The sequence below is a fragment of the Oncorhynchus nerka genome, linkage group LG2, assembly GCF_034236695.1.
Source record: "Oncorhynchus nerka isolate Pitt River linkage group LG2, Oner_Uvic_2.0, whole genome shotgun sequence".
Classification (NCBI taxonomy): domain Eukaryota; kingdom Metazoa; phylum Chordata; class Actinopteri; order Salmoniformes; family Salmonidae; genus Oncorhynchus; species Oncorhynchus nerka.
In genome coordinates this window covers 31,941,490-31,968,773 of record NC_088397.1, presented here as the reverse complement: position 1 = coordinate 31,968,773, position 27,284 = coordinate 31,941,490, and the positions used below count along the sequence as shown (strand labels likewise).

Sequence of the window (27,284 nt, the reverse complement as noted above, 5' to 3'; positions counted from 1 at the left end):
TGTAGGTGCTTCCCCTGAGGCAGCTGCTTATGGAAAATTATCATTTATAAACAGAGACTCCGATGAAATCAAAGGCTGCGACAGAAAGCATATGTTAAACCTATAAACTGTATAGCCCATGTAGAATGTGTGAGGTAAACCTTGAGACCAAAAATAAATACTGTAAGTTAAATGGAAAGAGACAGCAGACCAATAGTTACAACATATACAGAGAGAGAGAGAGTAAATAAAATGTTTCAACGTTTCATTCACTCTGGCAATTGTTGCGCCCATGTCTCCCTGCGTGTAGCCTGTTTTGTGCCCTCCTTTCAGCTGTCTTTCTTTGCTCTTTTCAGCAGCCTGGTCTGGTCGCCTTGAATGTTTTCAAAGATTTAATGACACTTGAGTATTGCGCTGCTCATACAAGGTCACACAAGGCCCGTTCTTCCTTTATGTAGCTCGTGCCGCGCTGGGAAACATTGCTTCATTGAAAAGATTATATGTAGCATTTCTCCATCTTTTAGAAAATATATTATTTTTCTACGTCTTCAGTTTCACAGACAGACAATAACCGCAAACATCAAATACAATAAGAGTAGTTTTTATGTGTCCTTTCTATTTCATTATTTGTCACTGGGAGTACACTATCCTGCTTAGTAACCTGCATAGCTGATTCCTTTACTCCTCAATAACACGTATTTGGAACAGTAAATACAGTAAGGGAATTTAACCAACAAGCTATTAGATAGCCCCCCCCACTCTCCAACCCCTGTTAAAACATCTCCAACTTAATACAAATTAAACCATTTGATGCTTCATTCAAAGCCTTTATCCACACATTAAATACTTTTTGTATGTGTGTGTGTGTGTGTGTGTGTCTGATCCTTTTCTCATCTTTTCTTGCCTGTGACTCCTGCATACTCTCTCTCTCGTGTGTTCCCTCTCTCCTTTTCATCCCATGTTCCCCTTCATCTCTACCTTTTTGTCTTGACCATGTCAGTCTCAGTACACACCCACATATACCATCTGTCCAAGCACAGGGGCTTGCGTCCCAAATAACACCCGATTATCAAAATAGCTCACTACTTTTGACCAGGGCCCTATGGGGAAAGAGGATACCTAGTCAGTTGTAAAACTAAATGCATCCAACCTAAATGTGGCTTTCCCATTTAACCCAACCCCTCTGAATCTTAGATGTGCGGGGGACAGCCTTAATCGAATTTCACACCATCAGTGCCCGGGGAGCACTTGTTTTTAGGGGTTAACTGCCTTGTTCAAGGGTAGTGCACTATATAGGGAATACTGTGCCATTTGGGACAGGGCTCTATAGCTTTTTATCCTTTCGAGACATGATAATGATAGTGTATACGATGTCATGTGTACAGACTGGCCAGTTTCTGGTATTTTTAGATGTGACTGTCCATTCGGCTGCCACAGTAGCTGGCAGTGATGTCCCCTACGCGGTAAGCCACATGCAACTGGCAGCCATTTTGGAGTTCCACTCTACCACAAGCACGTGGCATAGGCAAGGAAAGGGTGCGTCCAAAATGAGCCCTGGTTAAAAGGAGTGCACAATTTGGGGAATAGGAGACTATGTCAGAGGCAGCCATACTTGGTATAATCCAGACATCTTTGGTATTCGGTAAATGTCTAACCGACTGAAAAACACCCAGCTAAATGAAATAGAATTAAGTGTTTTACAAGTCCTTTTCTGAAACCTCCATGTACCAAAGCTTGCGATTTACAGTGGAAAATGCCCTTGACCATGGAGGATGGATAGAAGACACATTGGATTTGTCCCAAATGGCACCTTATTCCCAACACAGAGCACTACTTTTGACCAGAGACCTACTGTATGGGCCATGGTCAAAAGCATAGAACCATATAGGGAATAAGGTGCCGTTTGGGATGTAACCATAATTGAAGTAATGAAAGGAGGGGAAATGAAGGCTTGAGGAAGTGAACTGGCTACAAGAGATGCTAACTCAGATATCAGGGCCGATTCGTGCAGGAGGAATATAATATTGTCAACACCTTATCTCCAACTCATTACCCTGGGAATCACACACACACCACAGGGGCAGTGTGTGTGTGTGTGGCACATTAATGAACACAAATCACAGACGAGCACACACTCTATCAAACACACACCTACTCTATCACACACATACACACACTACCCACACTCCACCATCCCACACATTAACACACTCCGCAAAAGATGTGACCCGTCAGCTCCGAAGCAGTCCCACCCCCAATGTTGTCGGGCGGACATCAATCACGCTGATGATGTTTTAATGTCAACTCCTGGGGGCAGATGATGCGAGCTGTGGCGGGCGCGGCGTTCGCTTCATAAACACACTCCACATCATTAAGTAAGCAAAAACCACCGCCGTCACAGTGATGGATGGCTAGCGTGCCTCTCGTCTGATGGTGATGGTCTACTCTACCCCCCAGGAGCACTGTGGGACGCCCAGGGAGCAGGAGGACCCCCTAGTGCCGCACAGGTGCCCAGGCATAACCATAATTGTGTGGTGGGTGTGGAGAGCCTAGTCTTTTTAGCCGGATGGTCCCTTTAGATGAGGGGTGGGCGCTGCAACTGAGGGCCACGGTAACCGCGGGCTTTTGTTCAGGCACTAACAACTTCAAACAATGACTTGATCATGTGCCCGTTCAATTTCGACCTCAATAAGTTTGAATATAAATGTTATTCGAGCTGGAACAAAAGCCCGTACAGCACACACTACGGCCCTCCAGGACCGGAGATACCGGCCCCTACTGCAGTCTAGATGATCCCTGCTAGCAGTAGTCGGACCATTATCTTCTCCTTAATCTACCATATCAAAGCCTCATAGGAGGGAGCTAATGCTGTACTACAGAGAAGTGACCTGTGTTTAGATCAGCGACTGATCTACCACTGACCAGAGATCATTCTTGTTTTGGGCCTGACAGCCCAGCAGCACCAACACAAAGGGATAATGGATGAGCTGGTGTGCTACCTCCTGCTGTGTGTTTGCTTACTGTTGGGGGCTGCTGACATACTGTAGCACAGCGGGTAGCCCTACTGCAGAATTATGTTGTGGACTGGAGGAGAGAGGGGGGGAGGAGGTGGGGTGAGGGGGGTAGAGAGAGAGCGAGAGAGAGGGGTCGAATGATGGGAAGCAGGGAGGGGGAGATTAAAAGAATGCTTTGTGGAGAGACTGGTGAAGAACAGGAAGGTGTAGCAAGAGAGTGGGAAAAGGGAGGCTTATCACCAGAGAGAGTAGAAGTGAGAAAGGGGAGGTTTATCAACAGAGAGAGAGTAGAAGTGAGAAAGGGGAGGTTTATCAACAGAGAGAGAGTAGAAGTGAGAAAAGGGGAGGTTCATTAAGAGGGGGAGAGAGGGTAGAAGAGCCATTCAATGTCCTTTCAGCAAGCCATGACACCCACCATCTCATAATGTTCTTGAAATCGTTTCTGTAGTTAGAAACAGGTAAGATTAGCATTCCTGAAACATTTTGTTGAAATCTTTTTTTGATCTAAGCGAAATTAGCCTAATTGATTGCACTACAATTGGCCGTCTGTTAAATTATAGGATTCAGATAATATTCAATAAATAAACCCAACATCCGATTTGGACCAAACTTTCAGGAATGTTAATCGTGTCTGTTACTAACTTCAGAAACGATTTCAGAACAATCTGAGATGGTCTTTCTCTCGCTATTTGAGGTGGAACGACCCAGAAGTGAGAAAATTGAGGATCATCAAGAGAGGGAGAGTGTAGAAATAAGGATACATATTTCCCAAAAAATCGACAAAGTTTCAGTGCCGGAAATAATTCATATCCTGAGAGTCCCTGGTAATACTGCACAACTCGGAAGTGCCCATATAAAGGGTTTACAATCAGGATATGGCTAATACGCGAGGCTTCTCCCAAAATAAGAGTGACTCTCAGGACGCACAGAGCGCACCCAGAGTAGGCTATAGCGTTGTCGAATCGTACAAACTTTGTAACGGCAATCAAACAAAAGTAAAATGACCAACGTTGCTAAAGTTGCAAGATCACGTCATTCAACAAATGGCAGAATATCTCTGATACTTGGCAAAATTGAGTTGACGATTATACAGATGGCAGATCAGCTCATGGAATAATGCGGTGTTGAAGAGTGGAAATAGTTTAAATATCAAGATATGTTAACGGGGACCCAACACTGTTTAAGAAAATATCCATATCTACTCTCATACTGTTGATCACACATTCTCTACCGATGCTCTCATAACGGGCTGCAAGTACGAGACAGCGCAGCTGGGGGACATTTTAGAGCAGTATTTTGACATGCATAGGTATGGGTTTTGGGTTTCAGTGGGATTGGGACTGGATAGGAAAATAGCCTAGGCTCTATATAAGGTTACTACGTGAGTTGAGAGTAAAATAATACACTTGATTTAGGCAACATTATGGTATGCTAAATGTTTCTGGTCAGTGATAGATGAGCAAATGAATAATTACTGGACAACTTCCACTTGTCCAGTAATGGATCAATTAACCAAATGTACAGACGGAGACACAGCTAACAAAATCACATTGATTGGGTGGCTAGGTGAATATTTTATCAGAAAAAAATGTAATTATTTATGACAATACATAACTTTGTTTGGACCAGTACCATACTTCGACGTCCGAGTTTTTAGTGATGGGTCGTTCATGAACCAAATCGCGTTGGTGAAAGAGCCGTTAATTTGGCTCCCTGATTTTGCATAGGGTTACTATTGCTTTTTCAGCTTCAAACAATATTTTTCTGCAGATAAGTAAAAAAAAAAAAAAAAAACTTTCTTTCGAGAATTATTTTGTAAGTGTCTGTCCTATATCTGAGATATATAAGAAAGATCAGGAAGCTGTTTGTATCATTTTGTAAAACACATTTAACCCCTTTTTTTGGGAACTAAAATACTTACATACTGAATATACGAAACATTAGCAACACCTTCCTCATATTGATTGCCCTCCCCCTTCTTCTTCTTTTGCACTTAGAACAGCCTAAAATCGTTGGAGCATGGACTCTACAAGGTGTCAAAACCGTTCCACACGGATGCTGGCCCATGTTGACTCCAATGCTTCCCACTGTTGTGTCTAGTTGGCTGGATGTCCTTTGAGTGGTGGACAGCTTGATACACACGGGAAACTGAAAAACCCAGCAGAGTTGCAGTTCTTGACACAAACCGGAGCACCTGGCACATACCTTGTACAAAGGCACTTAAATGTCTTGCCCATTCGCCCTCTGAACGGCACACATACGCAATCCATGTCCAGTTGTCTCAAGGTTTAAACTCTATAACCGGTCTCCTCCTCTTCATCTACACTGATTGAAGTGGATTTAACAGTTGACATCAGTAAGGGATCATAGTTTTCACCTGGATTCACCTGGTCAGTCAGTGTATACTTCCATTCATTTTATTTTTTTAAACTGGTATGGGTTACCTTCAGGCGAGTCTTTTGAGGCTTGTGGGCCTTTTGAGGCTTGTGGGCGTCCTAGTTGCAAACTCTGCCCATCTGCCTCTCTAGGCAGGCTAAAGCAAATGCTACAATTATTTCAAGTATTTCAACCTCTGTCTGCTCTCTCCTTTCTCTCGTTCTCTCCCCTCTAAGCTCTTCTCATGTCAGCATGTCTATTGGACACTTTGGTATAACTGATCATAGTCTCCCTCCCTTTCCTAACTATGCCAGTCGCTCAGTTATTCCTGGAGTATTATACAAAAACTTCTAACAGACCCATATAATTACATAAGCTTCAGTATAATTGAGAAGTTTGGCCTAGCCCAAATCAAAAGTGGGGACAAACACTAGCCTTTAATCCCAGTAGCTATAGGCTGTAACTGCAGCCGGTCGGAACAGTGGCCCTCGCTTCGGGGGGGTGTTGGCTTGTTTCAGCCACACCTGCTGCTGACAGCTGTATAACATCGAGCACATAGCCATGCAATCCCTGTAGACAAACATTGGCAGTAGAATGGCCTTACTGAAAAGCTCAGTGACTTTCAAATGCGGCACTGTCATCAGATGCCACCTTTCAAATAAGTCAGTTTGTCACATTTCTGCCCTGCTAGAGCTGCCCTGGTCAACTGTAAGTGCTTTTATTGTGAAGTGGAGCAACAGCGGCTCAGCCGCAAAGTGGTAGGCCACACAAGCTCACAGAACGGAACCGACAAGTGCTGAAAAATCGTCTGTCCTCGGTTGCAACACGGCTGAGTTCCAAACTGCCTCTGGAAGTAAGGTCAGCACAAGAACTGTTTGTCAGGAGCTTCATGAAATGGGTTTCCATGTCCGAGCAGCCGCACACAAGCCTAAGATCACCATGAGTTATGCCAAGCGTCGGCTGGAGTGGTGTAAAACTCGCTGCCATTGGACTCTGGAGCAGTGGAGCATGTTCTCTGCAGTGATGAATCCCGCTTCACCTTCTGGCAGTCCGACGGACCAACCTGGGTTTGGCTGATGCCAGGAGAACGCTACCTGCCCCAAAGCATAGTGCCAACTGTAAAGTTTGGTGGAGAAGGAATAATGGTCTGGGGCTGTTTTTCATGGTTGGAGCTAGGCCCCTTTGTTCCAGTGAAGGGAAATCTTAACGCTACAGCATACAATGGAATTCTAGACGATTCTGTGTTTCCAACTTTGTGGCAACAGTTTTGGGAAAGCTCTTTCCTTTTTCAGCATGACAATACCCCCATGCACATACATAAATGGTTTGTCGAGATCGGTGTGGAAGAACTTGGCTGGCCTGCACAAAGCCCTGACCTCAACCCCTTTGGGATGAACAGAAACGCCGACTGTAAGCCAGGCCTAATCGCGCGACATCAGTGCCCAACATCACTAATGCTCTTGTGGCTGAGTGGAAGCAATTCCCTGCAGCAATGTTTCAACATCTAGTGGAAAGCCTTCCCAGAGAGTGGAGGCTGTTATAGCAGCAAAGAGGGGACCAACTCCATATTCATACCCACGATTTTAGAATGAGATGTTCGACGAGCAGGTGTCCACATACATTTGGTCATGTAGTGTATTTTAATTGAACTGGAGACCAATGGGTCTGGCCAAAGAGAGACTGGGACCCTGCAACCCAGACGAGCAGCATTCGAGATCGAAGTTAGACCTATGCACAGATCTCGGATCAGCGTTCTTCCCTCACATCCCAAGCCATAACCATAAGAGGGTGTAATGACAAATTGAACTTAGATCAGCATCTAGAGACGATGTCATCTTCAACCCTCAATCTGTGTCATCAGTGGCTTCTTTATTCTGTTTTGTTTCTAAGTTTTGTCGGTGGTTTATCTGATGAGGTTTCTTTGATGAATGTGTTTGCAGACACCCTACATGTAATGTGCAATACAAACACACATTTTTTTTTATGTGTCGCATCAGTTTTCTCAAGAGTTTTCCTCCACACTTTTCAAAGTCACAATGAGTCATTCCGAACACGGAACCCCCCTCTCCTCTCCGTCCTCGTTCCCCCGCGCCTCCTCCTCATCCCCAGACACAAAGCGCTTCACTTCTCTTCTTCTCTTTGTTTTATGTCGGTTCATTCTGAATTCCGTAAGCGCCGTCCCGACTAGGTTATCTCCGACAAAGGCTACCGGGACTGATTTGGGCCTCTTTATCCCCGAGGCGTCGTCTTTGACCTACAGGAGAGTGTGTGTGATCTGTTTGCAGTTTAAACTGCAATCAAACACCATCCCCGATTCCCTGCACACTCTCATTCCCTTGGGTTGGGACACAGCACCTCATCACCTTTCCCTCAGTTTTATTTTTCATGGGAGGTGTGTGTGTGTTTGTGTGTGTGTGTGTGTGTTAAGGTCATCATAATTTCCCATCTTTAATGTTGGTAGGCTCCCTGGGGGTGCATGCTGCTATGACTTGACAGAATACTCATGACAGAATGCTCATAGAACTGGAACCACTCTATGTGAGTCTAGACTATGGGGGACATTTTCCTCTCACAAACACACGCGCCGTGAGCAAAACGCACCGTAACATTTTAAATAGACGATACTGCAGCTTACCTGGAGCCAGAGAGGCGGAAAATACCCCTTTCCTCACCACCTCCACCAAAATCATAGATCAGACCCTTTGTGGATTTTCCTCACACCCCTACCTTTGGAATCAAAGTTGTAACCCTGAACATGAGGAGAACACCACTCAAACCCACAGTTGCCAATACTTCCTCCTGGAGATCTACCTCCTGCAGGCTTTTGCTCCAACCCTAATCGAGCACACCTGATTCTACTAATCAGTTGCTCACCAGGACGTTTTGAGGACCGGTATCCAAACCAGCTGTGTTACAACAGGATTTAGCTAGAACCCTGCATCCTCATAGCTCTCCAGGGAAGGGCTTCTTCGGCTACCCCTGTCGTCGAAAAGTCAATCAGAGGCCAAGAGGACAGCGCACCCCCCAAAGGCTACAATCAAGTTGATATGAACCTCACACTACCCCTGCACCCACCATCCCACCCCAATTTCCCAAAACAATTCAATATAATTACAGGCAGATTGTGCCATGTACTTGCACTGATCGTGCTGGCGCTCCGTTCCACTCTGTTTGGAAGTAACCTTACATGGCTGTAAGGGGAGGCATGACTGGGCCCCAAATGAGCCAGTCTTACCATCTGCTGCTAACTGCTAACAAGCTCTGGGAGTGTTTAGGGGGCATTGGGCGGCACGGGCCTGCATGACTATAGCAGTGAAGCATCAAACAGACCAATACCACACGTACTGTAGGGCCGGATTGGCCAACCATGGGGGATAAGATCCGCAGAGTGAGAGTTGATTAGAGGCTGACTGAGTTCGGTTTGTTCGTTTTACAAAACACCAAGAGCACCATGAGCACAGTTTGAGTTAGTAGCGAGACACAGTTTGTGACTCCAGTCCCCCTGAAAGCCCCCACCCTCCTGCCACGGCTAAAACTATTCCCTCAGTGCTAGTTTGTTTCCCGAGCGGAAATCAATGGAATCTCATTACGGAAAATGATGAGGAATGGCAGATATTGGATGGATCTCACTGCCGCTGCTTCATGCCAGCCGACTGCAGGCGGGCGCGTCCGGTGCCAGCGGGAGGGGGTTCAGGGGATTCGGCGGAGGGGGGTGGCATGTGCCAGGCGCCAGGCTGTGATTCCTCGCTGAGAGATGCGGCTAATTAGCATCAGAGATGGATGGATGGCAGACAACACAAGCAATTACTCTTTTCAAAAAGAGAGGGAGCGAGAAAGAGAGGTTCAGAAGATGATTTTTTTTCCCCCTCTCGTACCTCCGTTTTACCATGAAAGCATTGCTCGTATTTTATGTCAAGACATTCAGGCCCTCGTTTGAGGCTTATTGTACGCACGTGACTATAAATTGCGAGGAGAGCAAAGTGCTCCAGGAAATTCATTTCCTGTATATGCACCGTATTTTTGATGAATGCGACAGCTGGCTTTAGCTACTTGATTGGTGTGTTTTTGTGGCACACTTAGTGGCACTCCAGACGCTTAGTTTTCTGGCGAAAACGAGCAAGAAAGGGTGATTTTTCGAGCTTGAAAATCAACTTGTCCTTTACTCCAAAGCCCCTGTTCTTGCTGTGTGGTTCTCCATTTTGACTATGACGTTTTGTGTTTTACTGTAGTCAAGTCAAATCCGAAAAGTTTCATACGACAACAGGGTCCTCCATGGTGGGAAGAGTGGGCTGCCTCATGGCACTCTAAACGTTCCCAGTGCAGGAGGGAAACCCCAGCCTCTCACAGTGCCCCATGGGCTGCTTGTGGCCTGGCCTCAGCTGCTTAGTGTGTCCAGAGAAAGTCTGGTCCTCTGTAAGCTACCCTGCCTGTAGAACACATTAACACTGGCTCTGCGATCCACAGCACACACACACACACACACACACACACACACACACACTTACACAACATCATCAGGCTCATAACCAAAATGTCTGTGAGTTCTAATAGGAAACTAAATGTTATATGATCTTCTGTTTTGTGTCCAATAGTTGTTGGAGAGACTGCCGTGAATATAATTTGTCTGCTCGTATGTGGTTAATTCAAATTCACTGACTCTAGATTTATACTCTACCCTGTTGCCATGGTGAGCAGTTATGCCCCGGTTTGTGGGTGTGTGTGGGGGGGTGTAGGATGGAGGTTGAGGGGTCAGACAGACTCTAGGAAGTGTTAACCACCACCAGCTCAGAGGAGTCCAGGCCTTTGGGCACACACACACACACACTTATCAACTGTTCACTACTCATAGAGACTAACCCGCTCAATAGCTAAAACATGAACAAAATGATCATGTTATATTCTTGTTTGATAGTCCACTAGTAGTCCACTGCCAATCAAATTCACTCTTCAAACTCTGTTACTAAAATGTTTGGAGTCTCTCTATGCAGACATTCTCTCTGCCCTCTTTCTCCCCTCTCTCTCGTTGTCTTTCTTTCTCTCCCTCTATCTTTCCTTCTCTGCCTCTCTCTCTTTATCTGTCCCTTACCACTCCCTCCCCTTTCTCTGCCCCTCTCTACCCCCGCTTTCTCGCTCTCTCTCCCACTCTTTCCCTCTTCTTATCTCTTTCTTTCCTTCTCTCTCTCCCTCTTATCCCCCCTCTCTCCCTCTTCCCCAGAGACACATATGACCAGACTTAACATGCAACCGAGCGGCTCTAACCTGAGCTCTGGCCCCCGGCTTACCGCTCTCCCTGGCTTTATCCCAAATAGCGCCTTATTCCCGGTAGTGCATTACTTTTGACCTGGGCCCATAAGACCAGCTCATAGGGCACTGGAGTGCACTGTGTAAGGAGTAGGATGCCATTTGGAACATGGCCGACGAGACAAATGGCACACAGCGACTACAGCCATTACCCCGCACCTCTTTGCATAATGCCTTTAACCTTCACACAAAGATGGAGCGGCTCAATACTCAATACCCAAATGGCCAACTCCTCGGCATAATGTGGTTTATGCTCATGGTTTATGTCTAGCTCGAGACATGGAGGGTTTCTACATACATTTTCAGAGGAGAGTAGGCTACGGGTGTGGCGGTATGGTTAGGAAAGCCTTGTCGTAGCTAGCTAGTTGCAGCCAAATACAGTATATTGGCACTCTTGCACTTTTTAAAAATAATTCCCCATTTCTTCTTAAGTAAGTTGGAGAAAAAGGATTGGTCTCCACACCTTATTGGATTTTCAACATTGGCGAACCAATTACATTTTAGTACATTTTTGTATACGATTTTAATTACAATTATTGGCACCCCAGAGCTACCAAAAACCAAAAAAAGCATTCAAATTAAAGAACACCCTCCTGACAATCAAACATTGGGGAGGTTCAATAATGTTGTGGCTTTGCTTTGCTGTCTGTGGTTCTGGAAGCCTTAAACGTGTACAAGACATCATGAAATCAGCCAATTATTAAGGTTTTTTGGAGTGCAATGTTCAACCTAGTGTCCAAAAACGGTGTCTCTGTTGAAGTGTGTGCACACGCACCCCTCAGCCCAGCCCTGTGGATAAATTGATAATATACCGTACCAAGCAAAAGTTTGGACACACCAACTCATTCCAGGGTTTTTCTTTATTTGTACTATGTTTTACATTGTAGAATAATAGTAAAGACATCAGAATTATGAAATAACACATATGGAATCATGTTGTAACCAAAAAAGTGTTAAACAAATCTAAATATATTTTATATTTGAGATTCTTCCAAGTAGCTACCCTTTGACTTGATGACAGCTTTGCACACTCTTGCCATGCCTTCAACCAGGTCCTCCTTGTTGTCCTGGCACCACACGGCCAGGTCTCTGACCTCCTCCCTATAAGCTGTCTCATCGGTGATCAGGCCTACCACTGTTGTATTGTCGGCAAACTTAATGAGGGTGTTGGAGTCGTGCCTGGCTGTGCAGCCATGAGGAAACAGGGAGTACAGGAGGGGACTGAGCACGCACCCTTGAGGGGCCCTCGTGTTGAGGATCAGCGTGGCAGATGTGTTGTTACCTACCCTTACCTCCTGGGGGTGGCCCATCAGGAAGTCCAGGATTCAGTTGCAGAGGGAGGTGTTTAGTCCCAGGGTCCTTAGCTTAGTGGTGTTGAATGCTGAGCTGTAGTCAATGGATCTGTTGGGGCGGTGTGCAAATTGGAGTGGGTCTAGGGTTTCTGGTATAATGGTGTTGATGTGAGCCATGACCAACCTTTCAAAGCACTTCATGGCTACAGATGTGAGTGCTACGGGTCGGTAGTCTTTTAGGCTGGTTACCTTAGTGTTCTTGGGCGCAGGGACTATGGTGGTCTGCTTGAAACATGTAGGTATTACAGACTCGGTCAGGGACAGGTTGAAAGTGTCAGTGAAGACACTTGCCAGTTGGTCCGCGCATGCTCGGAGTGCACGTCCTGGTAATCCGTCTGGACCTGCGACTTTGTGAATGTTGACCTGTTTAAAGGTCTTTCTCACATGCTTCGTAAACAACAGGTGTAAACTAACAGTGAAATGCTAACTTACGGGTCCTTTTTCAACAGTGCAGAGTTAAAGATTTTAAAAAATATATATGAATTATAGTGACACGGAATAAATACACATGGAATGTGAGGAGTGGGATGTGGAGGTGAAGAGCTCTCTTCAGGGGATTGCATGTTTTTGTTGTTGTCGACCACCCCTATCACTGCGAGTAAAATGGTCACTCTGTAGAGCCCTCCCCTACCACTAAGCCATTCTGAGGCTTATCAAGTGGTGGTGGTTGACAGATGTATTTGTAATAACATTATTTGTCCTATCTCACCTGACTGTAGACCACAGCTACAACTAACCAATATTAACTCTTACCCGTATAACTAACGCTAACCCTTATATGAACCCTAACACTAAGCCATCCGCAGGCTTAACCAGTGACGTTGGGGGGGTAGACAGAGATCGACAGACAGGTGTGTAATAGTAATAATAACATGAACCATTATGTGCCTCTCTCCTCTACAGATGGCCGTGAGAGGACCTGATACCGGTCCGGCACCCCGCTATGAGGACGTGGAGCGACAGTACGCAGCCCACGCCAGGTTAGGCTGTGTTTGCCTGTCGGGGTTGGGCTCAATTCGAATTGAAGGCAGTTAGTTTCAGGAAGTACATTTTGAATTATGATTCAATAATTTGAAAAAAAGGGCATTTCTTATTTTCAATGACTTTACAATAAATTGACAAATTAAAGCTATTTTATTTTTTAAGTTTTTACATTTCAGAATTTTCTTTTTCAAACCACTTCCTGAATTGACTGCCTTCGATTTTGAATTGAGCCCAACCCTGGCGTGTGTGTGTGTGTTCATGCAAATCTGTCTGTCTTATCTGTTTTAGGCCACCATCAACACGCGCACACACACACACACACACACACACACGGCAGCAGAGCGAGTAATCCTCTTTAGAGCTTATAATTCAATCTGGAGTGTTTGCCTTGGGAGCGCCTCCTCATCCCGGGAGTAGCCCTGATCAGCTCCTGGGAGACAGAAAGGATAGACGGTGGATGGATCCTTTCTCTGCGCCACAGAGGTCCACCTAGATTATGCATGAGCATGATGCGGTTCTGTGCAGCTCAGTTTAGTAGAGTACGGCCCAATGCCAAAGTCGTGGGTTCGATTCCGGCTGGGACCACCCATACGGAAAGGTACGCACGCTCTACTACTGTAAGTGGTTTGGATACAGGGTCTGCTAAAATGGTATACATTATATTATATAACAATTACCATGTTACTCTATCCGTCTGACTCAACATCCTCATGTCAAATGTAACTTGCACACATGTCGACTTAGCACCTTCTGTACATATACTCAAACACTCACACGCTCTCCCCCCACACACACTCTGCTGTGTTAAAGTCCCCCAGCGCTAACCAGGAGAACACACCCCATAGATGGATACAGTGTGGTGGGCCTGGGAGACAACCAGAGCACACAGTGGAGCGGTGCGGAGAGAGCAATCATTTCACGGGTTATTGCTCCGGGCTGATATGAGGGGCACCAAGGAGAAGGGAGTGGAGCCGCACGGACTGAGATGCACTATGACTAAACGGAGCATAGACTGACAGGAGCAGTGCGTCTGATTGGGTCTGGAATACGGTGTCTGTTCTCGGCTGTGAGCTCATGCTAAGATGATGCTAACACATGTCTGACTAACTCATGGTTACTCGCACTCGGGCCCGGCGTCGAATCGCAGGCGTTGAAATGAACTGTCGAGAGAAATGTCCGAGCTGTCGCTTAGCCCTCTCTTCTGATTTTCAGTGAGAGGTGTCAACCCCGTAAGCCTCTGTTCAAGTCTCAGTGTGAGACTACAGTGCACAGAGTTGACAGGGCATTAAACCGCTGGTGGGGAGCAGCACGTTTTCAGCACCGGAACAAAGAGGACGAAGTGCCACACGCACTGCCTCCGAATGATTCATTCCAAACCTTGTATGTTTGCTCTCTTGTTTGAGATGTTCACTCGAGGATGAAACACAAGCCCTGTACCCCAGAAACACCACATCTCCCCGAAGCGTCAATACCAAGACGGGGGGGGGCCTACATTTATTCCAGGAATTTGACAAAACAAAGAGAGAGAGATTGGGGGAATATATTTCTGGATTTTGGAGGGGGGACAAATACAGAAAGGGGAAGAGCGATATGGAGAGAGAAATAGAGAGGGAAGTGAAATGTGTTTTTCAAACCAAGCAGAACTTTGCGGCGAGACCTCCCCCCCCGGGGCCCAGCTCATTGAAAGCCATTTCCTCTCAAATGAGTGTGTCTCTGCTGTGCGGCTGTGTTGCATTAGCATACATTTTGCCTGTCTTTTGTGAGGATGGAGCCGACACTGGCTGCGGAAGGGGCTGGGGCTGCAATGTCTGGAAGTCCAGTGCCTTAGGGGGGAATGGTGGTACCCCTCTATTCTCCCCATCCCACCCCCGGCTCCTGTAGCGGGGATCAGCTTTTCCCTAGACTGGGGAGAGGGAGGGGTAAAACACACACACTATCCCATATGGAGCACATTAATGTCATTACTGTTCTGAAGCACTGGGTCATGGGCTCCACGGCTCAGCCCCAGGTTAGCCAATCAGAACGGCCCATGACCCGTAGGTGATTGGATTAGACTGCTGATCCGGGGTTGTGTGCGTGAACGGTGGTCGCTGGGCTGATAATTGTGTGATTTAATGTGTAGCCGGTGGCCAGTGCTTCAGATAGAGGACTGATATTACCCTCATGAATTAGGGTCTGCAGAAGAGGGGTGTGTGGTGTGTGTGTGTGTGTGTGTGTGTGTGGTCTGAATAGCACATATAACTCCAGAACTACTGCAATAATGTAAATGTCTTCACAAAGTGCAAGGCTACGCGATAAACCAGAAGGGTTGTCTGTGTGTCCTCCTAAACACCTGAGGACCAATCTGACCACACAAACACCCTGCCCCTGACTTTAACCTTCCCCGGTCTCAGCTCAGTCGTTTTGTTCCACGGCACGTACACCTACAGTGTCTCCCGACCCACTGATCCGTGGTCCCTTCCCTCCTCCTAATGATCCGTGATTGGAGCTGTGTGTGGGTGTGCGCGTTTTCTCCCTTGTGAGCACACGACTGAGCTCCCCGACAGACGGCCACGTCAGCACTGTACGTCACTTAAACAGGTGCATGCTGGGCAAATGTTTGATCAGCACAGGAGCGCTGGTCTCTCACTCTCCGCCTCCCTTACTTCTCGTTTCAATCCAGATCATTTCAATTCATTGCCCTTTATCGGCACGCCCAGTCACCGTAGGTTTCTCAGAGACCCAAGAGACGAGTTGAACGGTCAACTCTCCATCCCGTCTTCCTCGTTCACGGCGCTCCTTGACACGGGATTTGGCTCTGTGTGTGTCAAGCGTCTCAGAGTCGGACAACAATCACATGGACAAGGGGTGAACTGATTCTAGATCCGCACTCCTACTGTGAGAAACGTTGAATACGGGTCCTGATCGGTTCTTCAAGTCCCTGCGGAACCTGTTTAGAAGGGATTTGACCTTTTTGTTTGGGGTCGCAGAGTCATTGCTCCCTTTTTGCGGCCGTGTGTTGCCGTTTCGGTCCGGAGTAAATGCACTCTTTCCCCCGCTAACTCTGTTTTCCATGAAACCGAAGGGCCTGTAGAAATCAGTGTTGTTGTTTTTTTGGAAATGAAACTGGTTTAGCCGTTAGGCTTTCATAAAGGCATCGCGTCAGTGGGCCCTGGCTGCCTGGAGAGACTCCGCTCTTTCGGTCTCCGACAGTCACCGAGGCAGGCACGAGCTGCGTTGGAAAACGAAATCATGGCTTTAGAAATAAAACAAAGGATAAACACTTTGAGTGAGTGAGTCATCGACTGCCGACCAATGAAGTCACAAAACAGACGGAAAGATCTAGTCAAGGCTGACGATGTGTTTCAGCTCTGAACCAGTTGAAGTACCAGTAGTTAAATCTGGAACGTTTCTTTTTTACCACTTAGTAATTGGCCACCAGGATATCTGATAGAATTGTTGATGCTTTTCAGTCTCATTCTAGTCCGTGTTACTCCTGTGTAAAGGTCTCAGTGGTATACAGTGCTGCAAAGTGTAATCCACCCTGTCCTCGCTGTAGAGTAGACAGAGCGATGGCAAACAACAGAGACATTTTGTGCGTGGCTGTGTGCATGCTTGTCTGTGTGCATGCTTGTCTGTGTGAATGCTTGTCTGTGTGCATGCTTGTCTGTGTGAAAGCCCTCTCCCCAATGTTTATCTAGACTGGTTTGATAAACATGAACCTCTCTCTATAGCAGCCTAATAGTTTTCGTTAAAGGGATAGTTTGGGATTTTGGCAATGAATACCTTTTATCTCCTTATCCGGAGTCAAATGAACTCGTGGATACCATGTGTATGTCTCTGTGTCCAGTACGAAGGAAGTTCGAGGTAGTTATTGCGACTAGCGCAGTGAATGGAAATCTATGGGTGTCTAGTTCTGGGGAAGTAGATAAAATGCCACGTTGCCAAATATCCCTTTAATGTGAAACCAGCCTGGTCTGGCCTCTGTCTCGAGCACTCAGCCTGCCATGTGTGTATGTCTATCCCTCCGTCTGTCCGTTAGTTTGGAAAGTCCATAGCACAAACCGAAACACTCGCACGCATACACACACATTTATGCAGATTGTCAGTAAGTGCTATGGACCCTCCAGAGAATGGGTTAGATCCCCTCCAAGTAACCTCTCCGTGGCCTCCATGGCTGCTAGCTACCAGCTGTGTTCCCTCCCACCAATGGAGTTTATTGGGGGTCAGATAAGAACCACAGGGCATAATTATCCTTCCGTTTCCTTGGGCAGGTGCAAATAGCCCTCCTCACTTACCAGGGCCAAATTCCTCCTTGTCGTAAGGTGGAAACTATGCCCAAATGTCATTGCGCACTCACACACACATACACACATATACACACACACACACACACACACACAGACAGACAGCGCATAGACACACACACACACACACAAAACACGCCACATAGAGACACACAGACCACATAAACACACACGCACACACACACACCATCTCCCCATTTTCATTTACATTACATTTACATTTAAGTCATTTAGCAGACGCTCTTATCCAGAGCGACTTACAAATTGGTGCGTTCACCTTAAGACATCCAGTGGAACAGCCACTTTACAATAGTGCATCTAAATATTTTAAGGGGGGTGAGAAGGATTACTTTATCCTATCCTAGGTATTCCTGAAAGAGGTGGGGTTTCAGGTGTCTCCGGAAGGTGGTGATTGACTCCGCTGTCCTGGCGTCGTGAGGAGTTTGTTCCACCATTGGGGGCCAGAGCAGCGAACAGTTTTGACTGGGCTGCGAGGAACTGTACTTCCTCAGTGGTAGGGAGGCGAGCAGGCCAGAGGTGGATGAACGCAGTGCCCTTGTTTGGGTGTAGGGCCTGATCAGAGCCTGGAGGTACTGAGGTGCCGTTCCCCTCACAGCTCCGTAGGCAAGCACCATGGTCTTGTAGCGGATGCGAGCTTCAACTGGAAGCCAGTGGAGAGAGCGGAGGAGCGGGGTGACGTGAGAGAACTTGGGAAGGTTGAACACCAGACGGGCTGCGGCGTTCTGGATGAGTTGTAGGGTTTAATGGCACAGGCAGGGAGCCCAGCCAACAGCGAGTTGCAGTAATCCAGACGGGAGATGACAAGTGCCTGGATTAGGACCTGCGCTGCTTCCTGTGTGAGGCAGGGTCGTACTCTGCGGATGTTGTAGAGCATGAACCTACAAGAACGGGCCACCGCCTTGATGTTAGTTGAGAACGACAGGGTGTTGTCCAGGATCACGCCAAGGTTCTTAGCGCTCTGGGAGGAGGACACAATGGAGTTGTCAACCGTGATGGCGAGATCATGGAACGGGCAGTCCTTCCCCGGGAGGAAGAGCAGCTCCGTCTTGCCGAGGTTCAGCTTGAGGTGGTGATCCGTCATCCACACTGATATGTCTGCCAGACATGCAGAGATGCGATTCGCCACCTGGTCATCAGAAGGGGGAAAGGAGAGAGAAGATTAATTGTGTGTCGTCTGCATAGCAATGATAGGAGAGACCATGTGAGGTTATGACAGAGCCAAGTGACTTGGTGTATAGCGAGAATAGGAGAGGGCCTAGAACAGAGCCCTGGGGACGCCAGTGGTGAGAGCGCGTGGTGAGGAGACAGATTCTCGCCACGCCACCTGGTAGGAGCGACCTGTCAGGTAGGACGCAATCCAAGCGTGGGCCGCGCCGGAGATGCCCAACTCGGAGAGGGTGGAGAGGAGGATCTGATGGTTCACAGTATCGAAGGCAGCCGATAGGTCTAGAAGGATGAGAGCAGAGGAGAGAGAGTTAGCTTTAGCAGTGCGGAGGGCCTCCGTGATACAGAGAAGAGCAGTCTCAGTTGAATGACTAGTCTTGAAACCTGACTGATTTGGATCAAGAAGGTCATTCTGAGAGAGATAGCGGGAGAGCTGGCCAAGGACGGCACGTTCAAGAGTTTTGGAGAGAAAAGAAAGAAGGGATACTGGTCTGTAGTTGTTGACATCGGAGGGATCGAGTGTAGGTTTTTTCAGAAGGGGTGCAACTCTCGCTCTCTTGAAGACAGAAGGGACGTAGCCAGCGGTCAGGGATGAGTTGATGAGCGAGGTGAGGTAAGGGAGAAGGTCTCCGGAAATGGTCTGGAGAAGAGAGGAGGGAATAGGGTCAAGCGGGCAGGTTGTTGGGCGGCCGGCCGTCACAAGACGCGAGATTTCATCTGGAGAGAGAGGGGAGAAAGAGGTCAGAGCACAGGGTAGGGCAGTGTGAGCAGAACCAGCGGTGTCGTTTGACTTAGCAAACGAGGATCGGATGTCGTCGACCTTCTTTTCAAAATGGTTGACGAAGTCATCTGCAGAGAGGGAGGGGGGGGGGGAGGAGGATTCAGGAGGGAGGAGAAGGTGGCAAAGAGCTTCCTAGGGTTAGAGGCAGATGCTTGGAATTTAGAGTGGTAGAAAGTGGCTTTAGCAGCAGAGACAGAAGAGGAAAAATGTAGAGAGGAGGGAGTGAAAGGATGCCAGGTCCGCAGGGAGGCGAGTTTTCCTCCATTTCCGCTCGGCTGCCCGAGCCCTGTTCTGTGAGCTCGCAATGAGTCGTCGAGCCACGGAGCAGGAGGGGAGGACCGAGCCGGCCTGGAGGATAGGGGACATAGAGAATCAAGGGATGCAGAAAGGGAGGAGAGGAGGGTTGAGGAGGCAGAATCAGGAGATAGGTTGGAGAAGGTTTGAGCAGAGGAAGAGATGATAGGATGGAAGAGGAGAGAGTAGCGGGGAGAGAGAGCGAAGATTGGGACGGCGCGATACCATCCGAGTAGGGCAGTGTGGGAAGTGTTGGATGAGAGCAAGAGGGAAAAGGATACAAGGTAGTGGTCGGAGACTTGGAGGGGAGTTGCAGTGAGGTTAGTGGAAGAACAGCATCTAGTAAAGATGAGGTCGAGCGTATTGCCTGCCTTGTGAGTAGAGGGGGAAGGTGAGAGGGTGAGGTCAAAAGAGGAGAGGAGTGGAAAGAAGGAGGCAGAGAGGAATGAGTCAAAGGTAGACGTGGGGAGGTTAAAGTCGCCCAGAACTGTGAGAGGTGAGCCGTCCTCAGGAAAGGAGCTTATCAAGGCATCAAGCTCATTGATGAACTCTCCGAGGGAACCTGGAGGGCGATAAATGATAAGGATGTTAAGCTTGAAAGGGCTGGTAACTGTGACAGCATGGAATTCAAAGGAGGCGATAGACAGATGGGTAAGGGGAGAAAGAGAGAATGACCACTTGGGAGAGATGAGGATCCCGGTGCCACCACCCCGCTGACCAGAAGCTCTCGGGGTGTGCGAGAACACGTGGGCGGACGAAGAGAGAGCAGTAGGAGTAGCAGTGTTATCTGTGGTGATCCATGTTTCCGTCAGTGCCAAGAAGTCGAGGGACTGGAGGGAGGCATAGGCTGAGATGAACTCTGCCTTGTTGGCCGCAGATCGGCAGTTCCAGAGGCTACCGGAGACCTGGAACTCCACGTGGGTCGTGCGCGCTGGGACCACCAGATTAGAGTGGCCGCGGCCACGCGGTGTGGAGCGTTTGTATGGTCTGTGCAGAGAGGAGAGAACAGGGATAGACAGACACATAGTTGACAGGCTACAGAAGAGGCTACGCTAATGCAAAGGAGATTGGAATGACAAGTGGACTACACGTCTCGAATGTTCAGAAAGTTAAGCTTACGTAGCAGGAATCTTATTGACTAAAATAATTCAAATGATACAGTACTGCTGAAGTAGGCTAGCTGGCAGTGGCTGCGTTGTTGTTGTTCTATCTCTCTATAGTGCTGTTTCTTGTATTATGGTCTCTTGTTTCTTTAGAGGTTTCACTTTGTTGTCCTTTTTCTTTTCCTTTTTCAGGCCACATCTCAAGGGCTGTTTGCATGGGATAGTTTGTGTCCCAAAATGTAAATAGCACCCTATACCCTACATGGTGCACTACTTTTGACCAGAGCCTTATGGACCCTGGTCAAAAGTAGTGTGCTATATAGCGAATCGGGTGCCATTTTGGATGCAGCTATAGAGTGTTGACAGTTGAGAGGTGTGAGTCAGATTCATTACATGACCATGTTATTGGTTGCGTTCACTTGGCCCATGTGGATAGGATCACACCTCCCTCTGTCAGGTTGTATTACATGACCAAAAGTATGTGGACACCTGCTCGTCGAACATCTCGTTCCAAAATCATGGAGTTGGTCCCCCCTTTGCCGCTATAACAGCCTCCACTCTTCTGGGAAGGCTTTCCACTACATGTTGGAACATTGCTGCTTCCATTCAGCCACAAGAGCATGATGTTGGGCTGTTCCCATTCAGCCACAAGAGCATGATGTTGGGCGATTAGACCTGGCTCGCAGTCGGCGGTCCAATTCATCCCAAAAGTGTTAGATGGGGTTGAGGTTAGGGCTCTGTGCAGGCCAGTCAAGTTCTTCCACAATGATCTCAACAAACCATTTCTGTATGGACCTCGCTTTGTGCATGGGGGAATTGTCATGCTGAAATAGGAAAGGGCTTTCCCAAAACTGTTGCCACAAAGTTGGAAACCCGGAATAATCTAGCATTAGGATTTCCCTTCACTGGAACTAAGGGGTCTAGCACAGACCATTACTACTCCTCCACCAAACTTTACAGTTGCATTCAGGCAGGTAGTGTTCTCCTGGCATCGGTGAAGCGTGATTCATCACTCCAGAGAACCCGTTTCCACTGCTCCAGAGTCAAATGGCAGTGAGCTTTACACCACACCTGCTGACGCTTGGCATTGCGCATGGTGATCTTCGGCTTGTGTGCAGCTGCTCGGACATGGAAACCATGAGCTCTTCAGTAAGGCCATTCTATTGCCAATGTTTGTCCATGGAGATTGCATGACTGTGTGCTCAATGTTATACACCTGTCAGCAACGGGTGTGGCTGAAATAGCCAAATTCACTCATTTGAAGGGGTGTCCACATGCTTTTATGTCTATATAGTGTATATTACACACCTTCCACATACTCACAGACACAAACATGCACACATACACACTCATCCATTATACTGACATACATTTAGATACACGCGTACATCCACCATCACCTTTACACTCACATACATGTATACATGGAGTTTGAAAGCCCTCCTCTGTCTATCTCTCCTAGAGTTAGTGAGAGTAGAGCTCTCACTGTCCACTCACAGGCGTGCTCAGTGTGGCGGCTCTGCACCTGTTGACTGTGCGTCGTAACAAGCCGTGTATGTGCTTCCCTTGGGAGATCTCTGGTGTGTGGGGCAGTGGACTAGGCATGCCAGATATCAACAGCATGTGGTTTATGTAGACTTGACACCCACGTGGTCCCTTCTCATTCAGCAGAGGGGCCCCTATGATGTCACTAAGGGCCGAGAGAAGCGACAAGGAGGGAGAGAAAGAGAGCGAGAGATGGAAAGAGCTGAAGGCCAGCGGGGGTTTTGAGGGAGGGGAGAGCGCCTGAGCCTTGACCACAGCTCAAGGCCTCCAAACAGGCGGTTCACCTCCACATCCTCCTCCATCTTCCCACTAGCCTAAACATCTTTCCACCAGCTTACACAGGCCAAATCTGCCCCGAAATGACCCTTGCACAGCATCACATCTATTAATCTATCCCTTTATCTGTCTCTCCATCCAGAGATTGAGGGATGGCTCGATTGATGAATAGATGGACATGTTATTGTCCTCAGAGGATGTAGAGCTGGTGTGTGTGTGTAAAGCAAGTTGGTATCACAAATGCATCTATGAAAATGTACAGGGAATTTACCAGTGCAGTTACCCCTCTACTATCACCTCTATCTGACCTGGGAGAAGGCCTAGTTTTGGGCTTTGGTCCTGGTTGTTGGCTGTGTGTGTAACTTAGCCCAGGCAGAGCGTGAGCAGGGAAAAATGTGAATGGTGCTGTGAAAGGTGATCCATCCTGCCTCTGTGAGTCGCCCTGCGTGTCTCCTTACCCCAGGAGCTTATCCCCCTAATCACCCCACAGTCACTGGGAGGGAATCGGAGACACCCAGCTGCCTGCAGCCTCCTTACTGCGCTCCCCCCCCCCTCCCCCCTGGGTAACACACTCACACACTCAATCAGATATGTGCATTTACACACAAGCGTATGCACACACACAAGTTGACTGAAAACACATTTTTAGGGAACAAATGGTCTACACTCTCTAATGTTTCTGTCCTCTGTATGTGGGTGATTGTGTCGCAGGAGAACGGATCCGAATGACTACCCCACCCAGTCTAGGACAGCACCCGGTTACCCCGGCCGCGACAACTACTACCCCCCTAGAGAGACCCAGCCCCACCCCTCCAGCCTGCCCCGGGTCACCTTGCCTGCTGGGCCACCGCAGGTGGACCCCAGGTACTACCAATCCTCGCCCCACCGGGCTGCCCAGCGCCAGGATGTGCCCCCCACACCAGGCACCCGCGCCCCCCGCTATGAGACAGTGGGCAGGGGCGGTTACCGTGACGCCAGCCCCGAGCGCCACGGCGATGGCTACAGGGACGGCAGGCAGCCGGACCCACGCCAGAAGAACTCTATGATCGGAGCGGTGTAGGTGTGATAGCTAGATGGACTCAGACTGGGGTTGCAGAATTCTGGTAACTTTCCCAAAATTCCAGATTTCCCACAAATCCCAGTTGGAAGATACCCATGTTTCTGCCTTATTTGATTTGATTTAATTTCTTCTTGATTCCCTGGATCTTCCAACCTGGGATTTCTGGAAAACCTGGGAGTTTTGGAAAGATTACGGACTACTCCAACCCTAAATCAGACGCACTCGTTGCTTCTCTACAGCCCCCCCGTCTGAAAACATCCCCCCTACCTCGTTTGGTGTCTCCGGATCTGAACGAATCGGACTGGTGTAAGTAATAAGGCTCCCAACTAGACGCCCAATGGGCTTGAGCCATAGTGCTTACACCTATCCAGGTCTTTGAGATCTACAAACATCAAAGCAGTAGGGAGGGGTTGCATCCCAAATGGCACTCTGTTCCCTATCTAGTGCACTTCTTTTGACCAGGTCAAAAGTAGTGTACTATGTAGGGAATAGGGTGCCATTTGGAAGGGGTAGTTTAATGGACCAGGCCATCATCGGAACACCACTCCTCTCAGCTGCTGACATGTTTTAGAGGCAGTGAAGGTCTTTGTGAGGTATGTTTAGAAATGTCTCTTTATGCATGTGTGGGGGTGTAAATAATGACTTTAGATTCACAGGGGTCCAGAATGACTGGAGGTAGACATAATGTACAGATTGGAAAGAGACTTTTAATTGAATACCAGCCGAGCTCTTGCGGGGTTGCTGGCTTGCACAAACTTAAAGACAGCCCCCCCCCCCTTCAGGAAACAACAGTGAGAGGCCAGGGATGGTCAAATTAGGGTTTTGAGATAACGGAAGACAAAATGACAACTGGGCAAGAAGTTGACACTGGACAGGAAGTTGTTCCTAAGAAACGAGGTCGGAGGAACAGGAAGTGAGGAACAGGAAATGAAGTCCACATCGAAGCATCTTTTCCCTCCTGCCGTCTCCCTTCCATTTGTCTTTTAGATGTGGGTGTTTTTGCATTTGTTTTGATTTGGTTGTGGCCTTTTTGCTAAAAACCTTCCATTAACTGTTGTTTGCCTGTAACAAAATTCTGCTGCCCATAATGTATTATTTTTTAAAGTAAAGTATAATGTGTGTGGTGTTTATGATTTAAAATGGCTATGTCAAATTTGGGTTATGTAATCATAAAGACACTGTTGAACAAACGAAATGTTCTGTGTTGACCTAACTATATTCATCACCACACATGTCCCGAATGGCACCCTATTCCCTATATTCTGCACTTTTGAGCAGAACCCGTATGGGTTGTGTCCATAGCCTTATGAGGCCTGGTCAAAAGTAGTGCACTAAATAGGTGCCATTTGGGACAGAGCCACAGTCTCCAGTGATGAAGGCCTAAGAGAGACACTTAAACATGTCACTCATATGCACCGGGATGATCCTTTCTCTCCATTTATATCATTTCCCTTGTGTGATGTTCAAGAATCACAACGCTGATCATGTCATATGGTACGTTAATGATGATACAGTTTAACCTTTGTTTGTAAACGGATGTTTTTATATTATGCGGTGCATTAAATATACATTGTAAAAGATCATATACAATATGCAAAGATGAATCCATTTATTGTTCACCAATTTAGCCGTCTCATTTTACAGGATGATGAAATTGCGGCGTTATGCCAATGATCCCGATTATCAATCGCCAATATGATGACTCATCTCGCCCAAATGAATCATTAAGATTTTCAACCCAGTTTAGCCTTGCCATTGGAGATAAATTAGCCCCCTACGATAACAGAGAGGCCCATGGTGTGTCCCAAATGGCACCTATTCTCTACATAGTGCCATGCTTTTGACCAGGGCCCATTGGACCAGCTCATAGGGCCCTAGTCAAAAGTATTCCACTATTTAGGGAATAGGGTGCCATTTGGGACGCAGACCCAGTCTTACTCCTGATAAAGACTGAATCACCCGCAACAATTAAGACTGAGGAGATCTCTGTGCTGAAGTGATTACCTCCCAAATTGCTCCCACAGAAATGGGAGATCTGGCTGATTGGTGGAATTAGAGGTTGAAATTAGGATAATTAGAATCTGTTGAGGGCTCATTTTATCAGTTAGTGTTTAATTACTGCCGAGGCCAGTCGGTGTGTTTCAGACTTCATCCCAAATGGCACCCTATTTCCTACATAGTGCATTGCTTTTGACCAGGGCCAGTAGGGCACATTGGGGACGATTCTGACCCGAGTTAAGCATGCGTAAATGGAACGTAATTCCCTTTAATGCACTCTCTCTGCATAATCTGACCTTGAATTTATGCATGATAATAGCATGCTGTTCACCCGCTATTCGTTTTGGGTGGAGATCTCAGAAATAAAGGTGTGTTTGAGGTATCTACAGCTGTACGGGCAAGGAAACCATGAATAACATATGTATTGTGGCTCATTTTCCTCAGTGAATTAGGCTATAAATAGCTATGCAGTTATTCAAACGTTTAATTGTGTGCCCTCATAATTTGCGTGGATGAAAGTTGGAAGACCAAGCTATAGGTTTGTAGGGCTGAACCTGCTGAGTTAATGTATGCACTTTAAAATGTTTTAATTATATACCCAAGATTTTTTCAGTTTTACAATTTGTATCATGTTAAATATTAGCCATTATCAGGAGTCACTGTAAGTAATACCCACAGACATTTATACACTGAATAAAAATATAAATGCAACATGTAAATTGTTGGTCCCATGTTTTGAGCTGAAATAAAAGATTCCATAAATGTTCCATTCTCACAAAAAGCTTATTTCTCAAATTTGTTGCAAAAATTTGTTTTCATCCCTTTTAGTTAGAAATTCTCCTTTGCCAAAATAATCCATCCACTTGACAGGGATGTCATATCAAGAAGCAGATTAAACAACGTGATCATTACACATGTGCACCTTGTGTTGGGGACAATAAAAGGTCACTCTAAAATCTGCAGATGTGTCACACAACACAATGCCACAGATGTTTAAAGTTTCAAAAGAACGTACAATTGGCATGCTGACTGCAGGGATGTCCACCAGAGCTGTTGCCAGATCTTTCCATGTTCATTTCTCTACCATAAGCTGCCTCCCAACATCATTTTGGAGAATTTGGCAGTCAAATCAAATTTATTTATATAGCCCTTCGTACATCAGCTGATATCTCAAAGTGCTGTACAGAAACCCAGCCTAAAACCCCAAACAGCAAGCAATGCAGGTGTAGAAGCACGGTGGCTAGGAAAAACTCCCTAGAAAGGCCAAAACATAGGAAGAAACCTAGAGAGGAACCAGGCTATGTGGGGTGGCCAGTCCTCTTCTGGCTGTGCCGGGTGGAGATTATAACAGAACATGGCCAAGATGTTCAAATGTTCATAAATGACCAGCATGGTCGAATAATAATAGGGCAGAACGGTTGAAACTGGGGACAGCAAGGAGTCATCATGTCAGGTAGTCCTGGGGCATGGTCCTAGGGCTCAGGTCCTCCGAGAGAGAGAGAGAAAGAAAGAGGAGAGAATTAGAGAACGCACACTTAGATTCACACAGAACACCGAATAGGACAGGAGAAGTACTCCAGATATAACAAACTGACCCCAGCCCCCCGACACATAAACTACTGCAGCATAAATACTGGAGGCTGAGACAGGAGGGGTCAGGAGACACTGTGGCCCCATCTGAGGACACCCCCAGACAGGGCCAAACAGGAAGGATATAACCCCACCCACTTTGCCAAAGCACAGCCCCCAC

General features: G+C 47.2%; 1 protein-coding gene across 1 annotated transcript in view; it reads left to right on the top strand.

The window, feature by feature from the left end:
* pard3ba (par-3 family cell polarity regulator beta a) overlaps positions 1 to 26,301 on the top strand; it is a 170,336-nt gene extending 144,035 nt beyond the window's left edge. Inside the window, exons 22-23 of the mRNA XM_029668294.2 lie at positions 12,926 to 13,002; positions 23,188 to 26,301. Of these exons, the coding sequence (XP_029524154.2) occupies positions 12,926 to 13,002; positions 23,188 to 23,536 (426 nt within the window). The 3' untranslated portion in view covers positions 23,537 to 26,301. The remainder of the gene's footprint in view (positions 1 to 12,925; positions 13,003 to 23,187) is intronic.
* Positions 26,302 to 27,284: the final 983 nt, after the last annotated feature.